Consider the following 16,628-nt stretch of genomic DNA (forward strand, 5'->3'; position numbering starts at 1 on the left):
GGACTTCCCGTTTAGTTGAACACAATAACCGCAAATATACCTTTCTTAAGACTATATACCACACGTTCGGATTGCCAACCTCAAGGAACTCAACGATCATTGAACCCGCTTTGAATCGGGAAGTTATTTTATGTTAATGATGTGATGCAATTTTATGCTCTATTACGTGTAAAGTCCCGACTCTGCAATACTTCTAGAAGAAATAGCTAGTATTGAATAATAGTTTTTATTGAATGGTATGTTTATATACATAAGAAAACATAAAATAATAAATTTAGGCGATCGCTGCTCTGTTTCGAATACACTCTTTGTGGTAATATCATTAAAAAATGGCTTCTATTCGCGACTTAGATACGATACGAAGGCTGCTCGATAAGTTTTGAGATAAATACTTAAAAAGTTTTGAGATAAAAATATTTGAGATAAATACTTAAAAACAAAGAATAGTTATTAAAAGCAGCTTCATTGTTGTACAAAGTGTTCTCCATGCAGATCAATAATGGTCTTGTGTGCGATAAAACCAATTTATGAAGCACTTTGCCTAGCTCGATGAAGTTATCAAAAACTCGCTTTAATATTTCACAGCAATTGTTGAACCATTTTTTGGTGTTACATAATTACTTTGGCGAAATTCTTGGTTACAGATTTACTTTTATTCAGATACAGCAGGTTGTGAAGTAACCATTCCGTCTGATATTTTCTCATCTTCCAGCACTCCCCCGACTTCCATTATTGTTGTTTCGTTTTGTTGTCCGATTGTCTACTGGTTCATCCCTTTTCGTATCGGAACTGTCACTGGAGCTCTGTGAAGCTAAAAGTGCAAAGGAAATAGGAGACATGTTTGGAATTGCTTTAGTTTGAGTTTTAATTATGCTAATTGTCTGAGACCCACCAGCAACACTCCAGCACGAACGAAATGTAGAAATGGCAGAGAATAATACTACCGCAGAATCCGCCCCATCCTGCCCTTTGGAGCCTCTCTGGCAGACTTTTCCCATGATAACTCATTCCAAAAACAACTTTTACTATCGTCCGCATGCTGACCGGCATGAATGAAGATGGTGTTGTATTAAACGACTGCTGACATCACAGTAGAAAATATTGCGTTATGCTGCATTAGATGAGGTTTGTTTTTCTTTTGAATTCATTATCAGGTTCCCTAATCATTCATCTCTCAAGGGTGGCACGGGATCGTAAACTCGAAACCACTTGCTCCATGCTCCATACACTGACCAGCAGACATTACTCCTACTGGTACTGTGATGAGTTGTAAGCTGAAAACTTATTCCCACCAATTCTTTTTCATGAATTTTTATTAGAGAGCTATTATCACACAATTATGACCGCAATATCGTTACCTAACCGTTTATGTTTGGTGGAGCTAAGACTTTCTCCTACATTGCAGCTCAAAGCTAAATTTTAATTCCAGTTCAAATAGTTCAACTATTGGAACTCTGTTGAGATTGTTGTTTCTTTTTTAACTTTTGATTTATAATGATTATCTTTAATCATAGGTTGCATATGCGTTTTGGTAATTAACTTTTAGAGTTGACGGAGTTCTCTACAAGGATGTTCAAAGTATACACAATGTATTGTTTAATCCATCTAAGAATCTCAGTTATGAACTGTGCAAATCATCGATCAAGCTTCCACTTGCTGCAATTCGGCCTCCACATGCTTCCGGAATGCACAAAGCAAAGCCTTGATATTACATTCCTGTAGTGGAATTTGACCTTCTGTTTCAACAGACTTCGCAGCCGATTCAGAGTGTACAGAACCATTGCATGGCTGGTGCTACGATTCCACTGACACTACGAATCCTTCCAGGTCGGGGTTCGAACATACGACAATCCGGAATGCACACTAGGTCCGAATAATATTGTCTGGATCTATTACACGGGTAAAAATCTTTTGCCGGTACCATGATTTTTTAATCATGGAATTATGAACCATGGCTTCTCATGAAATTTCATGAGCAAAATGAGTGATATCATGAAAATTTTCATGAAAGATGTGTTATTGTTCATGATATCAATCGTTTTGATCATGAAATCATGATTTATTATTCATGATAGTCATGATTCATGATTTCATGATTTTTAATCATGGTTCCGGGAATAGATTTTTATCCGTGTACTCTCTAGGTCCGGGCCAATGTTTTTTTGAGACTTTCTGTACTCCGGTGGCATTTAGAACAGATCTTGGCCTTCATGTCGCGCCATATTTAGCAATCCAGTAAATTATTTCCAGTTACGCCAGAAACGACAGATGTTCCCGCCATTTTTGAGTACGATTCGGTGCCCCATACAGTGAATTACAACAGTTGGTTTCGGACCGTACTGTTATTTGATCCACGGAAAAACATTCATACTGAAAATCCCGATGCCCTTATCGCCTTCTGGAATAAACACCGGTTCGACTCGTATCTGCCGGATACGGTTGGTAGCCCTGCGAGTTTCTTTCCATACCCTCGAAATCGTCCTTTACTGTCCTGTGCTGTAAAGTCCCTGATCCCACTATTTTTCTCGTTGAAAGCCTTGGAATCTCCCGAATTTTCTTTTTAATGGCAGCTTGGGACCTTGGGACACGAGCTGACCTCGGACAACTTGTGGTCACGGACCGGCCCACGGTGGGACAAAACATGAATACGCTGCCACTTCGTTCACGTACATGGCATTATATGCACAGGTGAAGCGGGAACATTGTTTGTAAGATGGTGAACAAATTATCACGCATACGGTACGTAACAAGATGATTTTCGGTGATTGGAATTGTCGTTAGAGAACCATTTTTCATCCACAGCCACAAACCGATGTAAAGAATCCCTTATATCGTACCTTTGAGAGAGCAAATCACAAATAATAAAACCTCCGCCAATTTACCTTTTCTTCAATTCGAACGGCTTTCAATAAATAATTCAAGTTATTCCCATGACTCTGAATCGCCAAGGAGCTGTGTCATTCCAAATAATTGCACGATCTCCACTTGTGTTTGACAACTGCCTTTGATAAATTCTCTAATTCTTCATCTTGGAATTTTCCTTCCCTCACGTTCTTAATTTCCATTTCAAAACTGCGGCTTCCTTCAATACTTTTCAACATTGCTTTACATTTCATATTTTTCGAAAATTTCTCGATCACCTCTCTAGGCTATGCCCGAAGAGGTGTTTGCATAAGTATAAATGTATGTGATTTATCTTACACGTTTTTCAGTTTCACCAATTTAACAAATTTGACCTATAATCTATTTTATTTATAAAATAGTAAATATGTAAAATATGTGAAAGAAAAATATCATTTTATTCTCGGGTCAAATTATGGGTACAAATTTATGCAGTTTTGCCTTTTCCTATAAAAAGGTAATAGAATTGCTAGAAAAAACGTGATTAATCCACCTAGCAGAGAGATGATACCTTTTTTTTATCAATCCGCATGTGTTTTTTTGCATGGATATTCTTAGGTGTTTTATTTCTCATGACATTATTTTAATTATTGTCGTTTTAAACGGCAAATTGAGATTTTAATCACTCATAACCCTGTAATGTCGAAACTGCAAATCGTATCGAATTTTAATCTTAACGTGTGACAATCGATTGAACATTCCATGAGATGTCGAAGTAAGTTCCACTTTAGAGTTTTTCGTCATTTTTTGTGGTACTCCCAGAGCCGGTATTCAGGAACTAGCATAAACCAAAATGATTCGAATGGCCATAAATTATCACGCCAAAACAATTTACATCTTCTATATCGGTATGAATTTTAAAAACTCATCATCTGTAATTCCAGAATCGGATAAAATTCACCAATTTTGTATGGGACCTTAAGTCCTTTAATTTGAATTTTTGTTTTTGAAGTTCGATTTGGCCTTTTTGAAAAAATGATTGAGCTTTGAGAAACGATTCGATACTGGAACCGGAGTTCTAAAATCGGTGTAGCCGAAGTCAGTTAAATTCACCTGAGGAGTGTGTAGACATCTTTGAGAAATTGTAGTGCGAATTAAAATTTGGGGGTACATTCCGAATCGAAAACTGAATACCGCTTAAACTGAAATAAATTTATTTCATAATCGACTATTTAAATCAGCAAACCCGATAAACCTGATTAATTTATGTGAAATGGACATTTTTATACTAATCATCCTGTATCTCCTAAACCAGAAATCGAATCTGACTAAATTTTATAGGATTTTAAGACCTCTCATTTGAATCATAGATGATTCTTAGATTTCATTTGAGTCTTAGATCGGTTCAGCCATCTACGAGAAAAATGAATTGCATTATTTAATTTCGTTTCATATATCATCCTGTAGTTCCGCAGTCAGAAGTCGGATTCAAACGTAATTCAGGAACCTTGTTTGGGAGTATACTACTTTTCATATGAATCTGAGTCTATTGAAAACGGTTTAGCCATCTCTGAGAAAATTGAGTGAAATTATTTGTCACACACGCATTTGCTGATCTCGACGAACTGAGTCGTATGGTATATCGAAGTTTCGTTCTTCCAGCTTTTATTGCTGTATGTAGTTTAAATCAATATAATTATGGAATAACTTTCAACTCGATAATGCTGATATCATCTGGTTTACATATGCCATATTCGAACGATTATGTTGCCAAAAACGAACCGTGCTAAAATCGGTCCAAGGCAAATTGTCAAGAAAAAGGATGCTGTACACAGTCTATTTGGTACTTAGAAACAATTAAATGTCACAGTATAAAAATCGTGTTTTCCGTTGCTCCCAAGCATTTCTTTGTCATACAGCGCTCAAAACTTCTACTGCTGGAATAAGGGAAAAAGTCGTTTACACACAAATTTCGATATCTCCGTTAAAAATGGACAGATTTTAACAATCTATGGCTTGTTAGATAGCTATTACCGTGTGAAATCTAAGTCTAAAAACATATTCTGTTTTCAAAGTCAATTGTGACAGATACTGAATACTGAAAATTTTGACATAAAACTTCGTATAACTCAAAAAGTAAACATCCGATCTCAAAACCATTCAATAGCGTTTTGGGTGACGGGGAGACCTTTCATTTGCGACTAGTTTGATCAAAATCGGTCCAGCCATCTCTGAGATCTCGACCTCTTAGTTGACAACACACATACAGACACACACACACACGGACATTTGCTCAGTTCGTCGAACTGAATCGATTGGTATACGTCATTCGGCCCTCCGGGCCTCGGAAAAATTTTCTAAAGTTTGAGCGAATTCTATACCTATTTTTTATATATATAAAAAATAGGTAAAAAAAACGAAATTGTGAGCATGCATCTTTCAAAGATTTTTTTACCGCTCAATTTTCTTGAAAAAGGCTGAGCCGACGTCAACAAATCTAAGCCCATTTGAAAGGTAACATTGAACCTTAGTTAGAACATCAAATGGCAGTCACTGCTGGTTCCGGAGATGAAATGGTATAAGTGACGTGTTCGACGACGAGATTCATTATGCATCAAGTTTGAAGATCAAATAGCTATCGCTTCCGATTCCGGAGAAACAATGGTATAATTGACGTAGCCTACTGTGCGTTTTTTCTCTCCTTTCATTTTTTGCAATGATGGTGGAACTGATTATAACAAAGTTAGGCTGGTTTAAAAGCATTCGTTCGAGGACAAGTTGGCTGTTATTTCCGGTTCCGGAGATATAATAATATAAGTGAGGTAAACGAAAAATCGCTCGTTCAATTTTCTCAGAGATGGCTGAATCGATTTCAACAATCCTAAGCTCGTTTGAAAGCTCGAAGATCAAATCTCAGATGCTTCCTGTACCGGAGATATAATCGAATAAATGACGTAACTGACAAATTACTTTATCCGCACTTTTTTTTAGAATGTGACCAATGATCAAATTCAAACATATTGTTGCTGGTTTCGGAGATGTTGTGTGATATGTGACGTAATCGCAAAAGCCCGCTATTGTGAACAAACCGAACCAATCTGAATGAATTTTTGTCAGAAATGACCCGCCCAAATTCGCATCAGAAATTATATTTATGTCAAAAATATCTAACAATAAGACTATTTGAGTGACAAGAGAAAGATATTATCACAAATATTTGTATTGAATTCTCTATAAAGGTACCTAACTCTTTCTTTCTCTCTCGGATTTTAATATTTTATTTAATCTTTCCTTTTAGCCTTCTTTTGAAAGCCTACGTTCAATGAAAATATGTCTGTTATGATTTGTACCAGAAATTATACATCAAAATATCAATATCAAAAGTTTTTACACATTTTGAAAATGCACCTTAGTTTTCATGTTTTGAAGTATTTGTTCGAAATTTTAATCACTCAGTGAAAACATGCTTCAAAGTTCTCAGTAGCAAATGATCAAATAGCTACTTATACGGTCTATATATCTGATTATCAATTGTAATACATTTAACTTGTAGGAATAATTGCTTTAAAGCTCTATATATGTAATCATAAGTACTATTCCTTGTCCACAGACGTAACCGAGGTGAGCTTTTCTTCGGAAACTCACATCGACCACCAATCGGGGCTAAGCACGAAGGAGTACATCGTGATCGCGATCTGCAGTCTCTGTCTGGGACTTATTTACATCGCCTCGGTTTTTCTCTATATCCATATGAAGAAACGGAAACGAGGGACGGGCGATGACGACGATGCCAACACAATTAAGAATGACTACTCATCCTACCAGCAGAACGATCAAGTTACGTTCGGGGTTGGATTGAGCTCACAAGTTAACCCGTTTGGGGGTCAACAGCGAAACAGTTTTGTCGGTAGAGGCGGAAGTCAGAGACAGACCGGAGCTGCAGGCCATCGTGGCATCTCTACGCCTATGAATGTCGGACTTCATGCTGAGGAGATGGGAATAGTGAAAAACAATCCACTGTTGAAGCACTTTCCCAATCTAAGCGATAATTCGGGATTCATAAGCGACAACTCCAACTCTGTTTCGGAGTTTGAGGACGATCGAATGATTGAAACAGACAAGAGGGTAAGTAGTTCCGATAATTGTTTAAATTCAATATAAAAATTTCATAATTATGAAATATTAATTATTCAGATGCAGACTACCGCCAACATCCATCAACCAAAAAACTACTTAGGGCATACCGACATGGATGGAGGACTTCACCATCCGCAACTGCAGCTTCACAGCCACCAGCAGCAATCCCAACAGAGTCCAGACGGGATGAACAACTCGAATGGTCCCGATACCGAGTGTTTGCCCGAGGAAAATGTGTCCATTGTCGAAGATATCAGCAACGACGAAAAGCTAGAAAGTATGAAGTCTATCGTCAACGGAACTATGCGACGCAAACTGTATTTTAATCCAGCTTACTTCGAACCGCATCTCCTAGTGGTAAACATTTTTTGTGCTTTATGTCTAGTTATTAATGACTAACAATAAATTATTTTTCTTTCAGACACCTCCTCCAGCGGCTGTAGAGTTTCTCAATAAAATCCGGGAAGTAATCACAATAGCCAAGTACAAAATGTCTGCGAAACGCTTCCAGCCATCGCTTAACATCATTCCGGAAGAATTGCAACAAATGCATGGATCTGAGACATACGCGGCAGCACTCACTGCTCCTCCTAGTCGCCGCAGTAGTTTAATCAGCTCTCGTAGAGATAGTTCAAAGAAAAGCATTTGCTCGGGATGTCCGGGTTGTGAAAAGAAGGGTAATAATAATAATTCGGATGTAGTTGTTCCTTCCAGTAATTGCAAAAACTGCGGCGATAAACAAAACAGTATTCGTAAATGGTTGGAGGACGTATCCTCCAACCACGGCGATACAACCAACGAATCCGATGTTTACGATGGAGGAAAGTCATGCTCCAACAGCAACTCTGCAGAAAATATGGATTCATTGAAATCGTTCGATGATCGATCAACGTGCGAATCACTTCCTATTCACCCAGAAATTAAAAAGCAACCCAGATCAATGCGATCTCGCCAAGGAAGCATGCAAAGTGATAGCTCATCTGCCTCGGACAATGAAACAATCGTTGCTAACAGCGTGAAGGAAAAATCATCAATAGTGCGCGCTCCATCTCGGACCAGATCGATTCGTTCGGATACGAATTCAGCACCGAAGATTGTATCACACAGTCTTAAATCGGATATTCTAAAGAATCATAAGTTTGGAACCGAAGACGGATCCCTAATGAAAAACAACAGTTTTGTGTATGATCCTGTCCCTAATGAAAAGCACACCAAGAATCAAGACACTTACATGAGAAATATCAATAATTCTTTAGTCAACTTAGACTCTAATAAGATTTATGACAAACACGATCTGTATAACATTACCGGGAATGAGCTTTTCAACAATCCTCAATTTGAAACATCCCCAAAATTGCAGCATAGATCCATGAATGTAAACCACCGTCATCATCATCATCAGCAATCTAACAAAAAACGATCAAACTCGCACAGTCGTCCTGGAACGTCTGGTAAACGACAGATTGAAGTTCTTGATCAGTTTTCCAGTTCAGGCCCGAAAATAAGAAATTTGAATCACATGCCGGATATGGTGTACGAAGCATTAGCAATGGACCAACGGAAAAAGTCTTGGAAAAGTCGCACGAACCCTGAAGTCCCACGGGTCCCAATCAACGAATACTTGCATGAAACATGTGAAAGCCGTTTCAGCAGTATCGATCGAACAGAGCGATATCGAAACGAGAAGTTCTTTCACGACTTTATAAACTCAGATGACAGCAACACTCTCGGGAATCGTTCCGGTAAGAATTCTTTTAACAAATACCAACCTGATTCACCAATCTACTCACGAAAATCGCCCCATTATTTGATTGTCGACTACGAGACGGATAGCCTTGAAAGAGTAACCTGTCGTACACAGGTCAGTTTCAATACATCAACAACCACTAGTAGTGATCTAAGTTCACAACCATCACCCTCTCATAGTACAGCACTTCCGCTAGAAGAGGAAGTTGAGATCCGTAACGCAATTTATGATCGGGTAGAGGGGTTTAGAAAGGATACCGATACAATAACAAAAGAACGAGAAATCGTCAATCATCCGAGCATCGATGACTATGAAGACGTTCCGATGAATTCACTGGCGGAAACGGTTATTCAAGTGCCTCCAAAAAAGGGACCAAAAATAAAATGCGACACGCCTTTTCAAGGGAGTATCACTATCGAAGTAGAACATAGTCCGGAAGATTGCGAGCTTTCGACAGATAGTGATCAATTTGAACCTGATACTCTAGATCGTAAACCAAAAAAGCACAGTAACATTATCGGCCGACATAAAAGCAATATTTGGGCAAAAGATCGACCGGGTACGAAAGAAACAAACCTAACCTCACTTCCAGCTGACCTGAACAATCATTTTGTATTAAAAAACTCGCAATCTTTCAAGGAAACTTCGTTTGGTAGTCTTCGTGAAATTTATGAGTCAAAAAACTTAAAAAACGTTAATCATAATCAGATGAGAAGCCTGGAGAATTTCGACACGGAATCTGGAAGGCTACTAACTTTAGAGCTGCGACACTCTAAGCGACAACGAACAAATGATAACACCGCTATTGCTCCAAAGTTAATGCCACCGGATTTAATTCCATCGGATATGCCGATACCACGGAATAACTATGATCAACCACGTCCACAACTAAAGCAGGTTGAAGATTTTGGTATTTCTCCGAAGAATCTTGCATGTTGGAACAATGACAAATTTTCGAAGCAACCAAATGGTCCCGCACCGAAGCCTGCCCTTAGTAATCTAGAAAGTTATGAATCTACTAACAGCATGACGGCAGATAGTGACTCTACTCAATTCACGGGGGTTTCCGATAACGAACATAATTCTCCTAGGAAGCACAAGAAAGTAGCAAATTATAGCCAGGTGAACAAATCTTTCCGTGAACGTCCACAATCGAAGGAAAAAGATAAATTTAGACTGATGGAAATTGAGAAAGATGGTCCAAACGTTTTAAAAAATTTTATGTCACTAGGAGAATTGAATGACAAAAGCTTTTTGGATCAAATTGACAGTAAAACGTTCGATTTGAAAGATTCACAAATCACGAACCGAGCTAAATTTATCGAGGACATTGATAAAATTGAAGTTTTGTCGACCAAGACATTATCTAATTATGATTCACTGGTGGGAAGAAGTATCACCAGCTCGAATATAAATGATGCAACAGAAGATAAAACTAATCTTGATATCAATCCAAGCACAACCACAAAAATTTACAGAGTAGAAATCAATCCTGCATCCAATGGGATGCAGATAGCTATGGGTCTTCGTGATCGCGTGAAAAAATCAAAGGACATCAAAAATGCCTGGAAGAAATTCATAGGAATTGCCACATCTAAGTTCAACAGTAAAATGAACGATGGAAAAAGTGATTCCGATGGAGATAAGCACTCAGAATCTTCGGATATACTTGATAAGGACGAGGGAATATCATCATTAATAGACGATGCAAGCACGGCTTATGAAGTCACTCATCATCACCATTATCGACATCACTATCACTACAAGGCAATGGATTCAAGTAAACCGCCAACAAACAGCCGTCAAATTAAGATACTTCGAAGGGATTCGAGGTCGAGTATAAAGGATGACAGTGGTTATATTAGCGCAGACTCTGCCGAATCTCGTTTAAACAATAAAAAGCTTTACGAACGATTCAATTTCACTGGAAAATCATCTGAGTCTACAGATTCGATACTGGAGGAAAATAAATACGAAATTTGCGCTATTCCCGAAAATTCTGTAAGCACTGTTAAAAGCAATACGTCGTCCTCTTCTTGTAGTACTACCCGTTCTGATAAACAACTGACCCGACCACGTGCCCCACCTCCCCCACTACCTCCACCAAATCCACCACCACCACCTCCTACCACAACCATCCCAACAAAGAAACATTCTTCATCATCTCGAACAATCGAAAAACCTCTAACTAGACCCCCGCCACCTCCAACAAATCCTTCTCCAAAAAAATCCCGCTCCGAAGAAAATTTCCTTTTCAACACAGCGGATGCAATAAGCGTTCGAGTATATTCATCCGACGATGAAAACCTAGCCAGCAGCGACAATGCCTCCTGCATTTCGGAAAACAACAACGAAGACGATGATGACGGCACCAGTTGTGCAACTGACGACATCTGCGAGTCGGGTGCCGAAAGTGTCGAAACACATTCAGTGTTTTTTAAGAACATTCGCGCGAGGCCGAATGAAACGCGTAGTGCCACTGCGATGGCTCACTAGGATAAGTTGTGCAATATGACATTCAATCAACGATAGTGCAATAATAGCAGAAATATGTGTTAAGTGATGTACATTTTGGAATCTGAGACAATGAGTTATTGTACCTCCTAATAATATAGACCACGACGGTAGAGATTGTAGTTTGTAGAAGCTATTAGCTAGAACAGTTGTTCCATACTTTTGGAGACTACTACTTCAAGTGTGCAATCCGTATGGTTCTCATTGTTCACATTATTGTGCAATTGTTTTTTTTTATTGTTAAGGTTTGACTAAAATAGGTGTGACTGAATATATCAATAAGAGACATGGATGGTTGAGAGAAATTATTCGTCTGAATGTAAGCATGGGAGCGAAATAGGCTTTGGACTCATTTACAACGACTTAGACCTTAGACCGATAGGCAAGCCAAGACTCACATAAGATCCAAAACGACTACGACATAATAAATATTTAAAAGTGTGTTCAGTACTTCACAATTCCATAGTCCGTTCCGGTGAGTTGAATGTGATAGATTTTGGTACTTTCTAAAAAATCTTGTTGAATATTTTAAATATTCCCACCTCATCAAAACTGCTGTTTTGGCTTAAGCAGCCTTCGAAGTTCATGAACCACATTCTAAGTAGCCCGAAATTCTAATTAGCTTCTAGAATACATTTTTTTAATTTGATTTATTCTAGCTAAGACATAGATCTGCTTCTATGCGACAGGAAAGTTTCCGCGGAACTTGATTTGTACTTCCAAGTTGCCGAAAGTTCCACACGTACTCTTAGGCAGCGAGAATTTGGTCTGTACTTCCCTGCAGTCAAAAATAACCTCGTGTTTTCTTACGTAACGAAAAAGTTTACGCGGGACTTGTGTGGTACTTTTCCTTCGGCAGCAAGTGCATGTTTTCTGTATAGTTGTGGAACTTTCGATTGCTTGAGTTGACAATTTCCATCTGCATTTTGTTGCCATCCGATACGAATATGAGTTATAGCACGCACACTCATTCTACTATTTGTTCCAAATGGGACAGTCATCTATATTCCTTGTACCGAGCACATAAGAAAATATTTTAATACTCAACATGACAATGCGTCAACTAAACTATAACTTTATACTATTCCAAAACAACTATGGCGTAGTGACAAGATGTTAAATCATCCCAGAGTAGCAAAGGAACGCCATGATTGCGTAGGAATAGTAACAATCATTTCTTCAGGTATTCTTCTCGGTATATTTCCTTATTTATGAGGCTTTGGCTTCCTCGACCACAGCGACCATATTGCCTGCCAGATCAAATCTTTTTTGAGAAACTTGGCCTTTTTCTACGACCTGAAATACTCCTGTACACTCTAAAAAATTTTGAATTTTGCAGGTGACTTAATTCCTCATACGATGTGATTCATAAAGGTCTAATTTGTCAAATGACGGAAAATTTTATTTGTAATGACTTAATGTTAGAATAGCTTGGTTTTACTTACTTGTACTGTTCTCACCTCAATAACCACTTTATTCCACCTCAATAGCTACTGAACAACTTGCGCAACCTTGAAATAAATTTTGTAACAAAATCGGTCAGAGTTCAAATTTGGAATGAATGTGACGATACTGTGTAGGAAGATGTGATAGCATGATGCAATAAAAAGTAACTTCACAAAAATATTTAGTAATAGAGATTTTTTGTAATCATAATACGAATGCGGCGTATGCAAACTGAATAGTAAAAATACTTAGCGTTTAATAAGGCCGGATGTGCAATAAACCCAACAATCCGATTAGTTTTTTAAGGTGCAATAGTAGAAATTATAATGAAACTCTATAGTGTGTATAGAGTATATTTAGTTTGTAGGGTAGTTATAGCTAGACACAGCTATAGTACCAAAAATCGAAAAAAACATTTTTGGGTGCATTTTAGTTCACGGTATCGCAATTCATTTATTTATTCATTTTTGTTTTACTTAGAATCATAGCAAAACGCCTAGCTTCGTAAGTACCTGCCAAATATTTAGTTTAAATGAAACAGGTGACAATTATTATCATCTGGGAGGAAAATTATATTTTTCTTTAGAAAATTTTATATCTAAGTATAAGTGAGCGATAAACAATAGAGCAATTCCTCCTTGGAAATAAGACATTTTGAAAGACTTCACAGAGGACTAAGAAAAAGAAAGCTTCGACATCTCACTGAAGGAATTTAACTTGTCTTATTTCTCATGTTTTCTACTTAGGAATTCGTGGTAATTGTCCTTCATCCTTATGAATCCACTTGATTCTGTGTTATGCAATTTGTTCTGTCTAGATATTTATATAAGTATAAAATTATTGTTGATTTTATTGTATATGAGTGAAACCTTTATGTTGATAATTTTATAACCAGATTTTTAATCATAAACAACGATTAGTCGGAATGAATAGCAAAACTATTTTAGCACACCTTAATGAAAGCGTGTTTAATTAAGTTAACTTTAGGCTAGTTTTTGCTGAGGAAAATTAGAAGCAATCGCTTTTAAAATGCCTGGAATTGCTCACAATATTTTTTTAGCTAATCGGTTTTTTCTTACCTAACAGAACATAAGGTTTTGTTGAACGTTCCGGAAAATGGACGTGTTTTGCAGTCAAATTCTGTAATTGCTAATAAGTTAATTGAAGTATTTTATTGCATTTTATATCGTTTCATTGTATAGAATAAAAAGAAAATCGCCTCAGTTTGTCGAATTGTGTCATGTCTGCATATTTATGTGTGTGTATATAGATGAAACGTCACTCATTTTTCTCAGAAATGACGAGAAAATTATTAGCTCAAAACTTTAACCAACTAGTAGTATATGTTAGTTGCAGGACAAATTGTTTTCATTCGAGATTCATTGAAGAGTGTTTTGATAAATTCTACAGTAATGTTTATGAAAATATGACTAAGGCATCGTTACACCACTATTATGTATTATGTATGTTCGGAAGTCCCGGGTTGAGGGTTCAACGCATAGGACGCTGGTCTTACAAGCCAGTTGTCGTATGTTCAAGCCCCGACCTGGAATGATTCTTAGTGTCAGTAGGATCCATAGTACTAGCCATGCAATGATTCTGTACACTAAGAATCGGCTGCGAAGTCTGTTGAAACAGAAAGGCCAAATTCCACCAAAGGAATGTAATGCCAAGACTTTGCTTTTTGCTTTTATGTTCGAAAAGTTATTGTGCTATTTTCTTGGTCACGTCATTTTTTTCGTATTTAGTTTTTTTAGTCGATTTTGTCGTGAATACGACTTACTTTACTATGTGTTGCCTTTCCAAAATTAGCCATATGGAAGAATGGGCAGAACTTAATCGTGAATATCTCGACTTATATTAATGGCAGCAATTCTTTCACTATTTCATCAAAAATATGATCAGAAATTTAGGATAATATTTTGAACAGTGTGAGATAACCACAAACAGCTCAAAAATTAAATTTTCTCAAAATTTGAAAACAACGCGGAAAACTCTTTGCTTTTGCTTATCAGGCACATATCTTCAACTGACTGCGTATAAAAGTGGAACCGTGGTCGAAAATCGATCATTTCTTCTTGTGCGTTGGATGGAAGCAGACGTCTTGGGAATGATTTAATCAACCAGTAGCTTCGGAGCTTCGTCCAGTGGAGCAGTTGGCAATGAATGCAGACCTTTTGCGTGGTATAAAGCCTCAAACGCTTAGGTCATGCTATCATTTGGGCTTCGGTCGTCAGATGGAGCAGTCGTCAATAATGAGAGCATACCTTTTGCGTGGTATAAAGCCGCAAACGCTTAGGTCGTGCTTCAATCGTCGGGAGCAGCAGTCGTCAATGCTTTCATTTGGACTTCGGTCGTCAGGTCGCAGAACCAGTTTGCCTTCGAAGAAGATCGATTACATCATCCTGTTGGTGGTCGTTTGCATTGTAGCAAAATACAACGGAAAATGTACAACAATGTGGAACATTCTGCAAAATCAGCCCTTCTAATGGCTCTAAATGTTACCTAAAGAACTATAAAGATTGCTTCTTTGTAAATCGAAAATTAAAATTATCAGTGTAGTGCAAATCTAAGATAATTTGATCTGCTTTTTGCAATTTTCACAGTTCTAAATTCGCAACAGTGTTTAAAATCGTTTATATCTAATCAGTGTTTAATATCTTAGAAAATTATACAATTTGGCTCTTCTGGGATGCCAGAAATTAATCCCGTATAGCATTTTGATAGTATCTTATACTAAAATATTGGAATCCGAAATGAAATAATCAACATCAAAATTCTCTAAGGTGCCATTTAGAACCATAATTTTATACCCAAAGAAATATACGAAATTTTACTTCACTCTTCTGTACATGGCCCAGTTTTCAACCAGTTGTAGCTATATAAAATGGATATAAAATGCATAGCACTCAGAAGCCATTCATTTCGACTTTGGCTGTCGTTGTCATCGTGTTGATTATGGTGCGATCGAGCAATCTCCAAGCGAAATACAAAGCTTGTAACCGCAAGCGGAAGAAGCAGGAGACTCTAACAGAACACATATCAGTTTCGCATTCACGGACAACGGGTCATCCTGGAAATAGAAGACGGAAGTCAGCGGTGTCGATCGGAAGTCATTGGTATCCATCGGAATTTGAACTAGACTCGTCACTCTCCATCACGAACGCTTTCATAAAAGGTTCTTTTCAGAACCACCATTATTTTGTCATAAGGAACTTCACTGTTTATTTCGTAATATTTGTGTGTCAGAATGTTTAATGTAACTAATCTGTACTGTAGTTTAGGTGTATCGTTTCAAATTCTAGTAGTGTAAAAGGGCAAAACTTGCACAATTCTCATTATCGATCAACTAATTTATATTCTAAAGTATAAAGAGTGTCAGTTTTATTCGTACTCATGACATCCAGTTATGTTTCTGACATTACACACCTGTACTTTTTTTTCGTAATAGTTTTTATTTTTAATTAAGAATTGTCAAAAAAAATACATTCTTAGTACGCTTTTTGGACTATTTTCCAGTACACGAACATCTACTATTAGGTTTCGGACGGTGATGACGTCGATTTTCTTTAACTTTCGCTTGATTCGAGAAATCATTCGTTCGTTTTGTGCCTCTTAGCCTTTGTAGTACCATATATGTTTAGGAACAGGCCAGATAATTTCGTTTGGACGAGCTTGGGGTATACGAATCGTGGTTGTTTTTGCATAATAACAGCTTGCAAGATCCAGCCAACACATGATTCCATCTTCAGCGTGATCTTTTTCAATTAATTGCTTCAATTGCGGCAACAATTCCTTGTTATAAGCATCAGCATTGGGCGTTTTGGTCGAATCGGCAGGGTTTGCAATTTGAAGCAACGATGATCAAAAGAGTTTAACCTACTGTGCTCTTCGCACACATTCATATGTCGTGTAAAATTTACAGCGCAACTAGATCCAAAAG

At 37.6% G+C, this 16,628-nt stretch overlaps 1 protein-coding gene across 1 annotated transcript in view; it reads left to right on the forward strand.

The window, feature by feature from the left end:
- LOC131435405 (uncharacterized) overlaps window positions 1-13,763 on the forward strand; it is a 217,346-nt gene extending 203,583 nt beyond the window's left edge. The window contains exons 9-11 of the mRNA XM_058603248.1: window positions 6,452-6,966; window positions 7,036-7,335; window positions 7,400-13,763. Coding sequence (XP_058459231.1) covers window positions 6,452-6,966; window positions 7,036-7,335; window positions 7,400-11,221 — 4,637 coding nt within the window. The 3' untranslated portion in view covers window positions 11,222-13,763. The remainder of the gene's footprint in view (window positions 1-6,451; window positions 6,967-7,035; window positions 7,336-7,399) is intronic.
- Window positions 13,764-16,628: the final 2,865 nt, after the last annotated feature.

The sequence above is a fragment of the Malaya genurostris genome, chromosome 3 (genome assembly GCF_030247185.1).
Source record: "Malaya genurostris strain Urasoe2022 chromosome 3, Malgen_1.1, whole genome shotgun sequence".
Lineage (NCBI taxonomy): Eukaryota > Metazoa > Arthropoda > Insecta > Diptera > Culicidae > Malaya > Malaya genurostris.